The 19,595-nt window shown below is 37.6% G+C and overlaps 2 protein-coding genes and 1 long non-coding RNA gene across 3 annotated transcripts; all 3 read right to left on the reverse strand.

Annotated features, from left to right (window-relative positions):
* Positions 1-1,812: 1,812 nt before the first annotated feature.
* LOC139691732 (zinc finger protein 501-like) lies at positions 1,813-9,442 on the reverse strand. Its single transcript, XM_071589584.1, has 4 exons — positions 9,292-9,442; positions 7,716-7,940; positions 4,793-4,916; positions 1,813-2,711 (listed from the first exon to the last, which is right to left on the reverse strand). The coding sequence occupies exons 1-4, from the start codon at positions 9,352-9,354 to the stop codon at positions 1,870-1,872; spliced, it is 1,254 nt and encodes a 417-aa protein (XP_071445685.1). The 5' UTR covers positions 9,355-9,442; the 3' UTR covers positions 1,813-1,869.
* A 3-nt stretch (positions 9,443-9,445) lies between these two features.
* Positions 9,446-11,001, reverse strand: LOC139691734 (uncharacterized). Its single transcript, XR_011701675.1, has 3 exons — positions 10,756-11,001; positions 10,405-10,575; positions 9,446-9,516 (listed from the first exon to the last, which is right to left on the reverse strand). It is a non-coding gene; the product is annotated as an uncharacterized lncRNA (long non-coding RNA).
* A 1,685-nt stretch (positions 11,002-12,686) lies between these two features.
* On the reverse strand, positions 12,687-19,289 carry LOC139691679 (zinc finger protein 227-like). The gene is made up of 4 exons (XM_071589523.1): positions 19,257-19,289; positions 18,959-19,171; positions 16,827-17,051; positions 12,687-14,231 (listed from the first exon to the last, which is right to left on the reverse strand). Exons 1-4 carry the CDS (start codon positions 19,287-19,289, stop codon positions 13,314-13,316), a joined length of 1,389 nt encoding a protein of 462 aa, XP_071445624.1. The 3' UTR covers positions 12,687-13,313.
* Between the last annotated feature and the right edge of the window lie 306 nt (positions 19,290-19,595).

The raw sequence follows: 19,595 nt of genomic DNA on the forward strand, positions 1-19,595 counted from the left end.
CTGTGATTGTTTACAATGTTTAAAAAAATTGAGAACGCCGCCAGTTGTGAAGTGAGGGCAGTGATTAAATTCCTCAATGCAAGAAACGTTCGCCCATGTGATATTCATCGCCAATTAAAGGAGGTGTATGGAGACAATGTAATGGACGAGTCGTCTGTTCGGCGGTGGTGTCGCAACTTCAACATGGGGAGGGGGAACACACACGACGATGAGCGTTCGGGGAGACCATCTGTCATTACAGACCAACTGGTGAGCTCAGTTGACGAATTCGTGAGGAAAGATCGGCGCGTCATAATTGATGACATCTGTGAGCATTTTCCCAATGTTTCTCGAACAATTGTTCATGAAATTGTTAAACACCATCTGCATTATGCAAAAATTTGTGCAAGATGGGTCCCTCGCGTATCTCAATGAGCTGGTGGCGAAGGACTATGCAGCAGGAATACAGAAACTTGTCACACGTTATGACAAATGCCTTAATTTGCTTGGAGATTATGTTGAGAAGTAGTTTAAAGTATCCTCTTTCAAATAAAATTTTTTATGTTTGTTAATATTTACTTTTGTGTCTTTATTTCACGAACGGGTACTACTTTCCGGATGACCCTCGTGTGGTTGTATATATATATATGCATGTGCATGTTTTTGAAACTTAAAATTGTACTTATATGTACTTTTTGCCATCTTGCTGTTGATTTGTTAGTGCTCTACAAGCACTTTTCATTATACCCTTAAACATAGTTTTATTTAACACAATCTCTGTAGTGACACAAACCCATTGAGGAAGGATGGTTTGGCCAATGTACTTTTTCTCCCCCTCACCAATGCTTCAACAACCAGGATATTTTAAAATAGCTTTGCAACATCAAATGATACTAGGATATCCTAAGATGGCATAGGACCTGATTTGGAGAGCTAGGCACAGAAATCCTCGAGTTGTCATCATCACTGAAATGACTACAATGGGCAAAGTAGAAAAACATAATAATAGTGGCATTTATAAGTGAAATAGTAAGGATTTTTTTCCTCTCTCCATAGGCAAAATGAGGAGAACATTAACAATTCAAGTGGAAGAACATGATTGCTGTTTTAGGAAATTTGACTTTGTGCACTTCTTACTATCCCAAGCATTCTGGTGATGGCATGAAGCATTGAAACTAGTAGAACCAAAATAAAGTATAGGCAGAAAAATACATTGTGTTCTTCATTTACTTAATAGAAAATGGGAATGATTTTTGGTAATTATTTTATTTCCATACCTTATAGTACAAGATATTAATTATGGCTTTGTGGCAGATTTGGGGAATAGGTAGGAATAGTATTTGACTATTTACTGCCTAGAGAAAAGTATTTTAGGATAAATATATATATATATAAATACTATTATAACTCAATTGACACCATAAACAAATCAGCTGTAGAGTTTTAACCAGATAATAGAAGCCTCATAGTTGATTGATGTAAGGGATGTCACAAAAGTGATATCATACCTGAAATCATCTGACACAGAGGACAATATATGTAGTGAAAACATTGGCATATAGAAAAAAGCCATATAAAAATTCTTAAAGGAAGAAAAAATAGCTTATGTAGTGATTAATACTATTCTTCAAGAGCCAATCATTCATACAATGAATGTGCATCCTTTTACAATGGAAAAATTATCAATAAAATATGAATAATTGTGGAGAACAATAACATTTTTTCACAAAATTTTAACAATTCCTTTAATACGGCTTTTTGGCAAAGTTAAGGCATTGGTGAGAAGGGTTAATGACTGTATTAATCAATACTCTGCATTCTTGTGCTCTCCAATGATATGCTGCCTCAGTACTCTTTGGTAGATTGATGTGAATGTGCACTGGTAGCGATTTAATTGATTATTGTTTCTATGTGGTGCTTTTTGTGTCTGCTGAGGTCACTTTGACGCTTGAATTCTTTCGAACATATGGCACATTTATATTGTGGTTCATCAGAATGTGTCAATGAATGACTCTCGAGGTAGTGTTTGCGAGAGAATTCCTTGGAACATATCATGCACTTGTACTGCTTTTCATCAGTGTGTGTCCATTGATGTCTCCTCAGATTACCTATTTGAGAGAAAGTTTTTGAACACACCTCACATATGTACGATTTTTCACCAGTGTGTGTCGACATGTGTCTCTGAAGTGCTCCTTTCTGTACGAATGCCTTTGAACACGTCCTACACTTGTACTTTTTCTCACCAGTGTGCGTGCCAATGTGCCTCTTTAAGTCACCTTTCAGAGAGAAAGCCTTTGAGCACAACTCACACTTATGAGTCTTCTCCCGTGTGTGTGTCAATATGTGTTTCCTTAGGTTGGCCTTTTCCGCAAACACTTTCCAACATTTTTCACATTTGAATGGCCTCTCCAAAGTGTGTGTCGACATGTGGATTTGGAGTTCAGTCGTATTTTGGAAGAGTCTGGAGCACTGTTGGCATTGATACTCCCTTCCCAGAGAAGGCACTGATTTCACATGTTCATGGAGACCACTTTTGCACTTAGATAAGTCACAGCAAATATCACATTTGAATTGCATCTCCTTTTTAGGATGCACACGCATAACATGACCTTCAAGAAGGTCTCCTTCCCTAACTACCTCATTGCAAGCCTGACATTTGTGCTGAAGATTCCCAGCACCATTTTCTTCCTGGCCACCTTCCTTCCCTGTGCCATCTTGTCCCTCATCACCATCTAAAAAGTAGGAACATTTACCATGGAATTGAGGTGATATTGATTGTAAGTAAGCTTCTTTGCTGTTTCTATTTGACACCAAATATATTAGTTTGAATGAGCAGTAGATTAAATGTGCATTTAAAAAATGTCAATATTAATTAGAGGATAAACCTTTTCTAGTCTCTAGTTTGCATTTTTGCCTGGCTTCATCATTGTTAAAGATGCTCTTTGTCTATACATTTGGTTTGTCTATACATTTAAGATTGTCTTTACATTTGGTTTGGCCTATGTGTACGAAACCAATACCATTTAAAACTTTAATTTTAAGAAATACCAAGTTGGTTTATGTTATGGTCACAAACTTTTAAAAAGTAGAACCTTAAACAAACAAATTCATGCTCTATCTAGATTTCTTTGTTCAGACAGTTCAATAACAATCATTTCTCTCCATTCATGGCTTATCCTTTATGCAAGCAATCTAAGTAGATAATTAGTAATAATAGTGCCCTCTGCATTCAAGAAAATCATTGGTCTGTCAGGATTGTCTATATATATCCTCTATCAAGCCATATCCCCTTTAAAAACCTACCTTTTAAAATTAGAATGTATTAGTATATCAATGATTAGTTTAATTAATCAATCAGGATCAATTAAGTATCAACGCAGAATCTTGCCAGGACTAAAATGGAAAGTACCAATCAAAATATTACTCTGATAAGTTAAATTCATACTTGAAAGGATGGTGATCCTGTCAAAACAGTGTGGTGTTTATCAAAACAGTTTTTGATCATCATCAGAAACTCATATCTTTTCATTTTCAAAATAAACAAGAGTTTGTTGCTTTGATTGAGAAAGGAAGTACAACCAGGCAATTGACTTAAAAGAAACATTTACAGTATTTAAGTTTTTCCCTCTGTACTCCACTCAATGCATTTATCTACTCCTTAAAGATAATACATTCCATTAGTCAAGACATTACTTGTTCCAAATTCCTCATTCTATTCAATGCTTCTGCCAAATGTGTTCATCTAATATATCTCAAATTTCTACAATGTTAAAAGTTAAACAAATTAAAGTATTTCGGATAAAACATTTGTGAATATAACTGTGGTGAATTTAATTATAAAACATACAAGACGGTTGTACTATTACAAGTACTGCAAGCTAGTTATGGGGGTGGTAACATGTAAGATTAGTGGATTACATCATAGCATTGACATGAGGAAGGAATTTGGACAAAATATTCGATCAAAGCAGCAATAGTGCCTATTTTGAAAATAGTAAAGGCTTCAATTTTTAAGTAATATGGAAACTATTAAGCGTGGTTAAACCACATGGAAAATTTGACAGGAAGTCTGCTCTTCCAACGCAGCAAATCACCAGTTTGCTCTGAAGAGTCTGAGTGGTCATTTATAACAGTAATGCGCATGATTTTATTGTGATGGGACTATCAATGGCTGCTTATTAAAACCAGTAGGAAAATGTGGTGGGGCGTATGCCCATCAAACACAGCCAGTTGCCAGTTTGCTCTGAGCAGTCGGAGCAGAAAGCCTCTGTGTGAAGGATTATTTTAACTTTTTAACACCATGGCAATGCCTCTAGCAAGATGAGGTTGACAGAAAAGAAAACAAATAAGGAAGTAATTTCAAAGAAACTGCGGGAGATGCCGCAACAGTAACTTTTAACGGAGTCATCCGCTAATGTGCATTTCCAATGCAACAATTTCAGAGTGTAAAAATCATTTGCCTTGACTGGGGTTTGAACCCAGATCCCTCAATATCCAGTCGAGTGCTTTAGCCACTTAAGCTACCGATCCAAAGTACCTGCAAAATAGCGTAATGGCAGACTATTTCCTGACAAAGAAACTGCCTTTCTAATTGTAACTAATGTTTGCAAAAGGAAATATACTGTTAATCAAAGGTATTGACATGGCTTTTACAAATTAACAACCAAAACAAGGTATTCTTAATTTTGTGTTTGCATATACTGATGGAATATCCACCAACAATTCTACATCACTGATGGCAAGACACTAAGGACCGTGAAAGAGATTTGCGTGAAGCAAAAGTAGAAATGCAACAGAGTTGATATCTCCTTACCTTGTGCCTGTGACAGATCCACTCCCAGGCATCGTTTCTCCTGAGGAACATCAACGTCCAACTCTTCTTTCATAACAACTTTGACATTAGAAGACAAATTTAATTCATCATCTTCCAAACGGTCCTGAAAAATCACCGACAAACATTACAGATATATAGCAAAACATTCAGCAAATAACAACTGAACAATAATTCTTTGAACTAAAAATTGCACTGAACTCTATCTATAATTCATATTTAAAACTGAAATTATATGTTTAAATAATATAGAAATAAATGGTCCATTTGGTCCAATAAATAGACACAGGACATGTGAAAGTGGGTCTGCCTTTCCGGCACAGATGTTCCACAGTATGCTTTGAGCATTCTTAGAGTTATATTTTGAAAGTAATGCCCATGATTAAATTGTGACGCAACTAACCACTGCAGCAAAGTAAATCCAGTGAGGACATGTGATAGGGGATGTGTCCTTCCAACTCAAATGGTTGACAGTTTGCACCGAGGATTCTTATAGGTGTGTTATAAAAATTATGCATATACCTTAATTGTGACGGGACTAACCATGGCAGCGCAATTAAACTGGTCAGGACATGTGATACAAAGCCTGCCCTTCTAACACAGCTAATCACTAGTTTGCACCGAGCACTCTAAGAGGTATACTATGAAAGAAATTCGCATGATTTATTTCTGATGCAACTAAACATTGCATCAGAGTAAATCCAGGCAGAAATGTGACAGGGGGTCTGTTCTTCCAACGCAGCTAGTTGCTGTTTTGCTCCGATTACTCTACAAGGTATATTATGAAAGAAATTCATGTGATTTCATTCTGATGCGACAAACAATGGCAGTATAGTACTACCAAGATATGGTAAGGGATCTCTCCTTCCAACACAGGGTCGCTGAGCATCCTGAGAGGTACAAAGAAATTAGTGCATAGGATTTTATTGTGATGCAACTGACTATTGCAGCAGAGCAAAACCAGTCAGCAAATAGGGTGGGGTCTTTTATTCCAACATAGCTCACAGCTGGTTGCCAGTTTGCTCTGAGTACCCTTACATGTATATTATGAAAGTAATGCAAATGTTAACATTGTGATATGACTGACCATTGCAGCAAAATAACTACAGTCAGGACATTTGATAGTGGGTCTGCCTTTCCAATGACGCTGGTAGCCAGTTTTTTTCCTAGATCTCTCAGAGGTACTTAATAAAAGTAATGCATATGATTTTATTGTGACACAACTACCCATTATAACAGGATATACCTGGATGGGATGTACAAGAAGAGGGTCTGCAGGTCAATCTCAGTTGGTCACCAGGTTGCTCTGAGCCCTCTGAGTTTTAGGTTATTAAAGTAATATGATTTTATTGTGATGTGCCTATCCATGGTAATGGGATAAATCCGGATGAGACATATGATAGGGGGTCTGCTGCTCCAATTCAGCGGTTTGCCAGTTTGCTCTGAGGACCCTCAGACATATTATGAAAGTAATGCAAATGATGACATTTTGATGTGACTAACCATTGCAGCAAAGTATATCCAGTGGGGACATGTAAAAGGGGGTCTGCCCTCCCAACTCAGCTGGTTGCCAGTTTGCACCGACCACTCTTAGAGGTACCTTATTAAAGCAATGCATATGGTTATATTGTGATTCGACTAACTACTGCAGCATACTTAAACCAAATGGAACATGTGATAGTGGATCTGCCCTTTTAACACAGCTGGTTGCCAGTTTCCTCCAAACACTGTGGGAGGTACATTATTAAAGTAATGCATATGATTTTATTGTGACACGACCAGCCATGGCAGCATAGTAAAACCAGTTGGGAAATAAGATGGGCGGTCTCCCCTTTGAACAGCTGTTTGCTCTGAGCACCATGAAAGGTAATTTATGAAAATAATGCATATGATTTTATTGTGATGCAACTGACCACTGCAGCAAAGTATATCCAGCCTGTACATCTAATAAAGGGTCTCCCCTTTAAATAATGCTGTTGACCAGTTTTCTTCTAACTCTCTGAGAGAAACATTATGAAAGTAATGCAAATGATTTTATTGTGACGAGAGAAACAATGGCAGCATAGTATATCTACCTATCTATCTACATCAATACCCTGCCAGCCACCAAAAAGGTGTGTGACAGGGGGTGCAGTGCCAGGAGGAAAGGGTAAGGGATGAAGGGGTTAGGGTTTTTCAAATGGATGGGGAAAGGTAGAGGGAACCTGCAAAAAAATATATAAATGTGCTAGTATAACTATGTGCAGTTGCTAACTTGTAGGTTAATACTCATTATGTTGAGATGACTAGTGGGAGATTTCAATAACAAGCATTTTGGTCTCATGTTGTTCTTGGAAGATATTACATTTTAAACCTGTCATTCTTGCAGTCTATCATCTCCTTAATCTTATATTTGTGATCTCTCCACCTATAATACATTGTTGGTTCGTATTATGGTCTAGAGATCATCAGAAAAAGACCCATCTTTGAATGTTTTTAATAAGTTTAATCTATATTTAAGAGAATCCCAGCCTAAATTTTCTAGCAAAAGTAGTTACGCTACTGCATTAGTCATAATAAGGTTTGACAAATCCAGCCACCTTCCGCTGAACTCGTTCCAATTCTAAAATCAAAGTTATCTCTTGAGGATCCCATACACTGGCAGCATAAGATACTCTAGGTGAGGCCTGACTACAGTATGTATGTACTACCATGCATGTAAATGTATTACCATGCATTTTTTCAAATTAAATACCAATTGACATGTACCGCACCAAATCTGAATTGCAAAATGCATTTTATTGATGCATGGGAGAGAAGGGTATTTTGAAGAATTTTATAAGCATTTCTTCAAGTATATCAATCAATATTTTTTTCCCCCGAGAATATGCATTACTTTAATACTGGACAATGTATTAGTACTCACCAAATTCCCTACTTTTTCATTGTCTGACCAATGACTGCAGCCTTCCTGCATTGATGCCACCATTAGGGATTCAATATCCCTCACTGGAGAAGCAGAGCATTCACTGGTAGTGTCAGCCTCCTCTTTGACAATGATCACGTCATCTGGGACGTCTACAGCTCTCTTGTCAATAGAATCACTGACAATCGGGTCCTCACATAACTCTTCCTTGGTTTTATCAGGGAGCTTTATCAAATGCAAAGCATGAAAATGTTACAATTTATAAATATCATATGGTCAACATTTCAAAATAAGACCATTAGGGCAACAAATCCTTCTGGCTAAACTGTTACATGCCATTCTGTCATGTGATTGCAAAACAAATAATATTACAAGGGACTAAAGGTATTTGAACCTGCTTACATCAATTATTCATAAAAGGGGTAACATATTATATATTATGTCATATTTAAATATATGGTGGTCTAAAATTTAAGGGTAAGTTTTGCTAGGGATGCAGAAATAGAACCATGTTGTATATTAAATATGCTTGGGCTGGAAATACAACAGTACCCTGTATAAATAATACAATAATAACAACTGAGGTAAATCACATTTAAATCAAAATAAACATTTTGAAGTCACAGTGTGAGGATTTGGAAAGTGTAAAGAGTTTGGGTGAAATTGGTGAACTATACAAGATGGCAGACTAACTGTTATTTATCCATTGCCATAGGCATCATACTGTCGATTGACTAAATAAATATATAAATAAATTAATAAAACTCTAAATACTATAATCAAAAACTATAATTAAAAATGATACATGAAAATTTTTGGCCAAATTATTCATCTCCAAAGCCATTCAAAAGCCAATTTTTCGTTCAGTGTCGGAATGAATTTTTTCGTTCACTTATAAAAGTCAAAGAAATTGCATTTTCAAAAATTTTTTAAAAACAAACAAAATTACCTCACGTGATACTTGGTAAGCAAGTAGGATGAGCATTCATGGATGGCTTGAAATCGAGAAAAAGAACCGTGGACACTGACATTTGGGGGTTAGGATGGCATTGGAACAAATGATAAGCATAAGAGGTAAGCATCGTGGGTAAATACATAGAGAAAAGTCGTGAAAACTTTAACGCTAAGCGTAGTGTAATTCGGACGCTTAGTCATTGAAGGAAGAGATTAAGCGCAAACTGTAAGCTTTTAACAATTGTGGAGAAGAATTTTGTTAAATAAAATGCACTAAAAGATCAACAAACGGTGAAGTAAGGGATCATTTGAAGAAAGTTTAAAAAATTGATACTGATCGGGGTGGCTTGGAATGCTGGAAACTTAAATGGAGAGGATAAGGTCTTGTAAATCCAGGAAGGAAATAATTACCTCACGTGGTAAGTTAGACATTTCTATCGAGAGTAGTTTTAAGGTGCCTTCTGGGATATGGCAGACATGTTGCAAAACGTGTTTTCATTGATGCACAGGGAACAAGTGTATTTTGAAGTATTTTATAAATATTTCTTCAAGTATATCAATCAATATTTTTTTCCCCAGGAATACCCATTATTTTAATACTGGACCATGTAATAGTACTCACCAAATTCTCTGCTTTTTCATTGTCTGACCAATGACTGCAGCCTTCCTGCATTGACGCCACCATTAGGGATTCAATATCCCTCACTGGAGAAGCAGAGCATTCACTGGCAGTGTCAGCCTCCTCTTTGACAATGATCACGTCATCTGGGACGTCTACAGCTCTCTTGTCAATAGAATCACTGACAATCGGGTCCTCACATAACTCTTCCTTGGTTTTATCAGGGAGCTTTATCAAATGCAAAGCATGAAAATGTTACAATTTATAAATATCATATGGTCAACATTTCAAAATAAGACCATTAGGGCAACAAATCCCTCTGGCTAAACTGTTACTTGCGATTCTGTCATGTGATTGCAAAATAAATAATATTACAAGGGACTAAAGGTATTTGAACCTGCCTGCATCAACTATTCATAAAAGGGGTAAGGCGTATTATATATTATGTCATATTTATACATATGCTAGAAATGGGCTAGAAATACAACAGTACCCTGTATAAATAATACAATAATAACAACTGAGGTATATCACATTTAAATCAAAATAAACATTTTGAAGTCACAGTGTGAGGATTTGGAAAGTGTAAAGAGTTTGGGTGAAATTGGTGAACTATACAAGATGGCAGACTAACTGTTATTTATCCATTGCCATAGGCATCATACTGTCGATTGACTAAATAAATATATAAATAAATTAATAAAACTCTAAATACTATATTAAAAAATTATAATTAAAAATGATACATGAAAATTTTTGGCCAAATTATTCATCTACAAAGCCATTCAAAAGCCAATTTTACGTTCAGTGTCGGAATGATTTATGTCGTTCACTTATAAAAGTCAAAGAAATTGCATTTTCAACAATTTTTTAAACAAACAAAATTACCTCACGTGATACTTTGCCCGAGAAACTAAATTAGAATTACAATGCTTCTATTTTCCCATTCTGGAAGAGTGAGCCTTCTCGCTAAATTTTGCAAAATGACTTCGATTTTTCGCAGTGACGAGAAAATGGTTTTTGTGCATACTGATCAGAGAAAATACGACGGAAATTCCTTATTGCCCAAAGATGTCCTCACTGTTGACATAATCCAATGTAATGAATAATGCTGACCTCCTCTCGATTGGTTATCCTTTCTTTCGCTGTAGGATTGAACCCCTTTTGGATGCGATCATCGAAAACAGACAAACACTCGACACATCGACGCTTAAAAAGCCGGAATTCCGTTAGCTTCTCCATGCAGGTAGAACACACCAACCAGGGATAATTTGCATCCTCCACAACCTAATAAAACAATTTAAAAACAGATATTAGCCACAAAATGCACAAAACTCCTTTTTCCGTCATATAAATGTACATTTTGATAACAGTGTACGGAACACACAAACCAACTCCTAAATCACATCAACGAAGATTTCTTGGAAATATAATTATAGAACGTTTAAAACAGAGAGTTAAACTTACTTTGACGTCTATTAAATCCTCTATAGTCTTTTCCAGCATGAATTGTAATTTACTATTCTCGCCGAAAACATTCATCAACAGTCCATGACTGTTTAAACACAGTCTGCACACTTCGAATTCGACTTTATCGCACATCCTGATGGTTTTAAAGTACTCCAAATGATTTACTGGAAAACTTAATGTTGAAAGTATAACGGCATTGTTCACAATTTACTTAACGTACTATGAAAAGTTTCTGAAACACGAAATAAACAATTTCTCATCTGGCCACTTGCATTTCGTTCGTCATCTTTTTGTTTCCTTTGAAACTCAATTGAATGATACAAAAAGGGATGATCTTAATCCGGGTCACTCATATTAACACATATCTCTGAGATTAATTGGCCTGAATCACCTGGATATATAGAATTAGGTCAATTAAAATAACAATTAGTCATTTTGAGATGTGTATGAGCTGATGGAGAGTCACAGGTATCGCATAATCCTAAAATTACATCAGGAAAGAAAAGAAGCATTTCGTCAATCCCGTTCATTCATTCCAAAGATTCGGGTCAATAGATTCAAAATTGTATTGTTTACGTTCTCAATATTTAAGGATACTATAAATGTATGCATGCATTTCCTGTCGTACTACAGAAGAAATGTAAAAATATATATACAAATACTTCTGTGCCGTTTTTCCTTTCACTTCCTTTCTCAATGCACGACAATATAATTCTTCGAACGTTGACGCGGACCCGGTGTTTTTAAACATCGATACACGCCCTTAAGTCTGCTCAAACATATTTGAATGGTATTTCCGTCACATTACGCATGTAATTATTCAAAGGTAAACCTATTTTTCCTTTATTTGGCTATAATTATAAGTAACAATGTAAATGCTGTACCTTCTAAGGTCCCTATTACATTCTTGGGGTTGTGAAAAGAATCTAATATTACGAGGAATGAAAACGAGGGAAAATTGCGAGGATTTCAACGGAAGTACTACTCAAAGAAAGGTAAAGGCTTCGATTTGCAAGGAATATAGGAAGTTTGATTTAACAAGCAGCTACTGAAATACTCACGATCATCTTCAAGAAGATGGAGAGCAATGGCAAATGATTTATATTCTAATTTGAATCATTTTGGGCTCAGGAAGGGTTAATACACTAAAGTAATGAGGGCACTAATACGTAGATAGACGAATGGAATACATTCAGTGCGTATTTCCCTGTTCTGTACATGTCTAAAAAGCGTTCGATAGCGGATATAAGGAATAATTAATGAGTTTAATTGGTTAGGTTGGTGAGATAGGAGGCTAATCCACAAACTGTACATGTCTCAGACTGCTATCAGGTGCGAGTGAGGAAAAAAAAGTCCAGATGGGCAGTGTTAAGAAGAGGAATATGGAATGGGGTGTATCCCATCATCACCTCACACAGCTCAATGTATGGCGAGTGTAGATTGGGGTGGTAGTAGTAGTTTTGAGGGAAGGCTACCGACAGCTACGGTCATTTGTGCCATAGGGGATGGACAGGAAAGGAGGATAGAAACCCGGCGTCGGCATTAGCCTACTCTTTACGAAAGGCGCCAAGGGGTCAAACAGTTTAACGTCCCATCCGACGGACGGCGTACTCACTCAAAGTGCCCTCCACAAAGCACCTCAAGTAGGGATCGAGATACCTCTGAAAAATATACAACACCGCCGGGATTTGAACCCTGGCCCTCTGGGTGGAAAGCCAGTACAATAGCACCCCCGCAACATCTCGATTCCCTGTAGATTGGAGCCTTTTGAAATGTGAGTGTGAAGAAAGATGGAGGAGATGAAGTGGACAGAAAGGAAAACAAACAAGGGAGTGATAAAAAGAGGAGAAGAGTGGGGAATGTTCCACAAATTCAAAGGAGGCTGGAAGGAATGCATTTCAATCCATAATTTCTTTATTTATATATTTGTTCTATTAATATACATATATTAGTTTGCTGTTGTATGTAATACTAACACAGAACGTTACATTAATACAAAACCCTAAACACAGTAATCAACCTGAAGGCCCGTTTTTTAGGTAATGGTACAGATCACCCAGTACAAAGCCCTATATGGCATGTGAAATTCACACATCAGGGTATTAAGGGGGGCCAGTTCCTTTTCCTGTGCTGGTTATGGTTTCCCAGGAAGATCTGCTACCCAGAAAACACTTCAGCTTGCGTGGAGCAGCAGCTGCCCAGAGTGCCATGCCCAGGAATCGAACCCGGGACCCTCAGGTCAGTAGTCCAATGCTTTACCCACTGGAACTGCGACCCACACATTAATACAAGGATTAGTAAACAAGTTTTCATTGAAAACAACAGGTGGAGAAAAATGTAAAAATATAATTTTAGCCTTAAACATACATGAGTTAGGGTATCAGTCAATTCTCTGCATCCTAGTGCCCTACACTAATAAACTGCCGAGGCACTGTTTTTCCTAGAAGGAAGTGAATGTGTATTGGTGGTCATATAGTCATTTGTCGGCATTCAGTCGATGTGTATGTGCCCTTTCAAGTTCCTTTTAAGACTCCTTACGTCCTTGAACAAACGTCTCATATTTGGGGCCTATGCCTGTGGTTCGACATGTGCTCCTTCAGGTGCTGTTTACGCCTGAAGGTTTTGGAGCACACTTCACATTTATGAGGTTTCTCCCCGCTATGGATTAACATATGACCCTTCAGATTTTGTTTCAGTGTAAACATCTTTGGACAGACCTCACATTTATAGGGTTTTTCTCCAGTGTGTGTCAACATATGACACTCAAGATGTTGCTTGTGATGGAAACCTTTCGAACATATCTCGCATTTGTGAGGCCTTTCATCCGTGTGTATAAGCATGTGCCTTTTAAGATTAGCCTTTTGAGAGAAAGCCTTTGAGCACACATCACATTTGTGACGTTTTTCGCCTGTATGTGTCAACATGTGCTCGGTAAGCTGTTGTTTCATTGTAAACCCTTTCGAACACACTTCACATTTGTGAGACTTCTCTCCGGCATGTATACGAGTGTGATCCTTAAGGTGTTGCTTGAGAGTAAAACCCTTCTGACACACAGGACACTTGTGTGGTCTTTCCCCAGTATGTGTCAACATGTGACCCTCGAGGTGTTGCCTGTGATTGAAACCTTTCGAACAAATCTCACACTTGAATGGTCTTTCGTCAGTATGTACCAACATATGTCTCTTAAGTTTTCCCTTCACTGAGAATGCTCTCAAACAAATTGCACACTTGTACGTTACCGCATCTGCTTCAACATCACTTGTGCACTCAAATGCCTCAGCATCTACATCACATCTGATTTCCTCCGCCTTCACAGGATGCATATCCATTGTGTGAGCTTCGTAAATGTTTCTTTGTTCCTGCAACAGATCCGTTCCCGGGTAACCTACCTCAGGAATATCAACATCAGACTCCTCCTTAATGTCCACTTCCTCGTTAAAGGACAAGCCTAATTGTCCGTCTTCCGTAGGATCCTGCAAGACAAAATTTACAGATGTAGAAATGTCTACTTCCATAGAATTTTCAAGGTTGAGTAAATTTTCATTCATGTAACGATTACTGCAAATGGAAGAACAAAAACCGCAGTCCTTAAGGGTCACTTTAGGTAAAATGGGTTGAAAGGATAACAAACAATAGTGTGAATGGACCAATGTCAATTTCCCATCATATAGTAGTGCCACTGAAGGTCACCATTATCATTCTTGAAAGCTATAGGCATCGATTAAACAATCATTACCTCTTACTGACTGAGATGTCATGTACAAGTGCAGAGTAAAATCAAAAGAGCCACTATTATCGAAAGTGTTATTGCGCTTGGAGTTTGATTCTCCTTCAGGTATGCCCCACAGATAAACTATTCATGATGTTTTAGCTAAGTATAATGCTCTAAGAAGTGTGGGGAAGAAAGTTTCACTGACCCAGCTGGAAAATCTCAAAAGAGGAAACTCGTGCATGTCTGTATTTAAGCGCCGCACCCTGTGTATATGAGAGGGATTTGAGAAGTAAGGTCCCAAATTTTCTTTTTCATGAGAAATCAAATTTTTTCTCATCTTTGTGCACATCTTATGGAAAGGCTGAGCATTTTGCTATATTTCTATGTAGTTGCCTTGACGATCAATCCATTTCTGAATCCTTTTAAGCAGCTTTTTAATACCAGCATCGTACCTTTCTCCCACTGCATCACAACGCAAACTTCGATGACTGCTTCTTGCACTTCCATGTCTGTCTTGAATTTCTGACCTCCAAGGTATTTTTTGGAGAGCAGCAAACAAGTGGGAGTCGCTGGGGGCAACGAACGGGCTGTAAGGAGGTTGGTCAATGATATCCCAGCAGCTGAATTCATTGAGTAGGATGGTTGTTTCATGTGAAGACATGTGGACGTTCATTGTCATACACTCCTTTGGTGAGGAGACACCTTGTTGTAACTGATTGACCTTTGACACACAATATTCTGCAGCACGGAGAAGTAGCAACTCTATTCATTCTCTAAGGCCTTCCTTTATCTAAATGAAGGGTAATTCACTATGGTCATTGCGAACCATCTTGTCAATTGGAGCCACCGTTGTTGATTCCAATGGCAAACTTGGGCTGCCTGACCAACCGCTGCTCATCTTAGATGTTTCTTGGCCATCACAAAACTCCCTGCACACATTTCCGATGCATGTTTTTGATGTCCATAATACAATTATCAACGTACACTTCCACTAAATGGCAGTATGAATTTATTATATTGGAGGAGAAGCAGTCGTTGCAGTTGGCTTTGTGTGACGCTTGGCGGGAGAAAGGATACAACGTCCATCTTTTGTACGATGTACAACAAGTTGACAATGAATTTGATTTTTCGTGAAAAAAAATAGGGAACCTTACTCTGCGAATCGCCCTCATACCAACACACAGATGTAATCAACGACATACATTTAATCATAAGAAAATGAAAGTTTCTTCCACATGTTTTCACCGAAAAGGTAAAGAGTTGACATCAAAAGGAAGTCATATCAATTATCAAGCACTCATCAATCTTGCCAATTGTAATTTAATGAGTTCTTTTATTAAATACGAGGGTCATCCGGAGAGTAGTACCTGTTCGTGCCGCATGAAGTGCTGACGACGCGAGTAGCCGCTGGACGAGGTCAGATAGCTTCAGTGGCTTGTCTGCCTTCTCTGAGCCAAGTTGCGTGACGCTAGCATTGCCTGTGTTGTTTCTGTGATTGTTTACAATGTTTAAAAAAATTGAGAACGCCGCCAGTTGTGAAGTGAGGGCAGTGATTAAATTCCTCAATGCAAGAAACGTTCGCCCATGTGATATTCATCGCCAATTAAAGGAGGTGTATGGAGACAATGTAATGGACGAGTCGTCTGTTCGGCGGTGGTGTCGCAACTTCAACATGGGGAGGGGGAACACACACGACGATGAGCGTTCGGGGAGACCGTCTGTCATTACAGACCAACTGGTGAGCTCAGTTGATGAATTTGTGACGAACGATCGGCGCGTCACAATTGATGACATCTGTGAGCATTTTCCCAATGTTTCTCGAACAATTGTTCATGAAATTGTTAAACACCATCTGCATTATGCAAAAATTTGTGCAAGATGGGTCCCTCGCGTATCTCAATGAGCTGGCGGCGAAGGACTATGCAGCAGGAATACAGAAACTTGTCACACGTTATGACAAATGCCTTAATTTGCTTGGAGATTATGTTGAGAAGTAGTTTAAAGTATCCTCTTTCAAATAAAATTTTTTATGTTTGTTAATATTTACTTTTGTGTCTTTATTTCACGAACGGGTACTACTTTCCGGATGACACTCGTAATCTATGATTGGCCTAGCCACAGGCCAACCTCCTGTTTGCAACCATCATTCATCAAGGATATTATTTAGAATAATTGGTGACTTCTAAAATGTATTCATAAGAATCCATCATCTACATGCTTTCGTTCAGAGAATGAGCTCTGATTGCAAACCACATCATATCTGAGGAAAGGAGTGGTATTCAAACTGCAAGGTTTCACTTTGAATGACAATGTGCAGATGGCTAATTATGCAAATGACATGAATAAAATCACTCACCAAATTCCCTGCTTCATCATCGCTGGACCAATGACTGTCACCTTTCCGCATTGATGTGACCATTGGTAATTCTAATTCCTTTTCTGGAGCAACAGCACATCCACTGTCAGTGTCTACCTCCTCCTTAACAAGGATCATGTCATTTTGAACGTCCACAGCACTACTGTCAACGGCGTCACTGGCAGTTCCATCTTCATCAATCTCTTTCTTGATCTGACCTGGTAACTAATACAAATCATACACATGTTATAATTTAATAATTGCACGCGATCAACATTTCAAAATAAAAGCATCAGGGTACAAAAGCTTTCAGGCAAACTTTAGGAAATATTTCAAGCAGGAGAAAATTTAGGGAGTCACTCATTGAAGAATGGAAGTAAATCCTTATAACAAACAGTCATTAAATTGCATGCATTCATAAAATGGAAGACAAGGGTTAGGTGAAAATTACTTGGTCTGACACAGAGATGTAAATCCAATCAGGGAAAACTTACATTCCTGCCTGGGTGGTTGTGCTTTTAGTTTGTAGGACAAGTTTCAACTCGTTCTCTCAAGTAGTTTGCTTATACATATTGTTTGCAGTGGGCGTCTTTCATGTTTTTCGTCAAAAAGGAAAAACTTGGATATTGCACTGCCTTAAAATTCTCAGCTTTCGATGGATTAACCCCAAAGAAAATCCATCCTAAGCCTACAAATGTGTAAGGAGTACTCCGCTCCTTCAATGTCAACAATTAAAAAGTGGGCAGTCGAATTTGAACGTGGTCACACATCCCTGACCCATGTAAAGGATGGCCAAAACTGCAACCACAACATAAACCATGGAAAAAATGCATGATTTTTTGTTGGACGATAGGCAAGTGACGGTTGAGAGGGATAGCAAAGGCCATGTAGAGGATTTTGGAAGAGAGGGGGCAAAATATTATACATAAAAAATTAGGCATAAAAAATCTTTGCAAAAGGCCACTTTCGCTGAATGCCAATCAAAAGAGAAAATGTGCAAATATTTTTCACATTAAGGTTTCAACCGATTCAAGAGGGAACAAATTGCTTTTTTGCAATGATTTGTCACCATGGATGAGACATAGGTCCAAAACTACAAGCCTGAAACATTACAGCAGTTGAAACAGAGGTTGGTAGATTGTGGTTCAGCGCAAAAGACATGAAAGTTGATCGCATCTGCTGGAAAGGTCATGGCCAATGTATTTTGAGATGTGAAATGCATCCCGTCTATTTATTAATTCCTTGGAAAAGTAATTTATTAATTCCACTTTCACCAGGACACCATCGGACACCAGACACAAACCTGCTCACAACATGTATGTGTATATATATATGTATATATATATATATATATATATATATATATATTTATATATGTATATATATATATATATATATATATATATATATATATATATATATATATGTATATATGTATATATATATATATATATATGTGTGTGTGTGTGTGTGTGTGTATATATATATATACATACATAGGTACGCACCCAAAAGTGGTAGAACTGATTTTCTCTAGCGTGAACAGAGCAGTGGAGGGGGGTCTGCCTGGCAGGGTAAGGTGACGGGGGCTCTTAGCAACAGACTGAAATTAACCTCAGTTGCCTGCAGGCTGGTGTTAAGTGAGGACACGGCTTTTACTGAAGCAAGTTTTTTGTCCACATTGAAAAACAAAATGAATCTGAATTTAGTCCAACATTGTTCCATGAAGTTATTCCATATGGTTATGTATATGTATATACATATATGTATATACATATATATATATACACATATATATATATATACACATATATATATATACATATATATATATATATATATATATATATATATATATATATATATATATATATATATATATATATATATATATATGAATAACAATATATATATATGGTTTTATAAATATATAAATATGCGCGTCATGATACGTCAATGCTTGGATTTTTCCAATTTTCCCTTTACATAAAGCGCATCGTAATGTTTCGATCAGCTGAAAATTTTCCCATAGATAACGCGCGCGCGTTATCGATGGGAAAATACGGTAACTACAATCGGTGTCAAACAACATTTTTTATGACTTCTATGCATGCATTATTTAATTCACTTGCCTGAATGTCCACTTTTTCGTATTTATTATCGGCCATCCAATTCCTCCGAGGGGCCTCCGTATAACTCTCGGCCGCCTCAACCGTTGCCGTTCGCAACGAATGCTCAACAGATACCGCTGGACCACTCGAAGCCCACACACTAATTGACGCACCATGCATAATATTCCCTTCTCGCTTTTCCGAATTGTTGTCATGGCTCAGGACCTCACTATCCTATTAATAAATAAAAAAACACACTAATCAATCGGAAGATCTGTTTTTTGGCTAATTTTAGTGAGTTCACCCAATGCATCATTACGTAAAATTCATCGAACCCAGGCCTTCTGACCATTAGTGCGATAAATTTGGATAAAAAGAAATAACCTCCAATGATCAACAATGTTTTATATATTGACGGTGACAGGAAAATTGATTTAGGATGTTCACAAACTGTCCGTGAAAACTTATTTATTGAGTGAAGTTACGTATGGTGCGGAAAAATGGTCGTTCGAAGCAGGATAGATAGGGTTTGGATGGAATGAAGGGAGTAAGGAAGTATACGGAGATGAAGAGGGTCTGGTTGGGCAGTAGGATCTTAATTTGTCCTCTCTTAAGAGGGACAAGAGAATCGTTTCGTTGCCGTGTCCATCCAAAAAGT

Source organism: Hetaerina americana, unplaced genomic scaffold (genome assembly GCF_022747635.1).
Source record: "Hetaerina americana unplaced genomic scaffold, ioHetAmer1.1.p SCAF_39, whole genome shotgun sequence".
Taxonomy (NCBI): domain Eukaryota; kingdom Metazoa; phylum Arthropoda; class Insecta; order Odonata; family Calopterygidae; genus Hetaerina; species Hetaerina americana.

Coding starts and splice junctions, on each gene's coding strand:
- LOC139691679 (XM_071589523.1), bottom strand. CDS start 19,289: ATGGTCAGAAGGCCTGGGTTCGATGAATTTTAC. Junction 19,172..19,256: donor CTGGGTTCGATGAATTTTAC/GTAATGATGCAT, acceptor ATTTATTAATAG/GATAGTGAGGTCCTGAGCCA. Junction 14,232..16,826: donor ATGATGAAGCAGGGAATTTG/GTGAGTGATTTT, acceptor TTTGTCTTGCAG/GATCCTACGGAAGACGGACA.
- LOC139691732 (XM_071589584.1), bottom strand. CDS start 9,354: ATGGTGGCGTCAATGCAGGAAGGCTGCAGTCATTGGTCAGACAATGAA. Junction 7,941..9,291: donor ATGAAAAAGCAGAGAATTTG/GTGAGTACTATT, acceptor CATTTGATAAAG/CTCCCTGATAAAACCAAGGA. Junction 2,712..4,792: donor GGATCTGTCACAGGCACAAG/GTAAGGAGATAT, acceptor CCTACTTTTTAG/ATGGTGATGAGGGACAAGAT.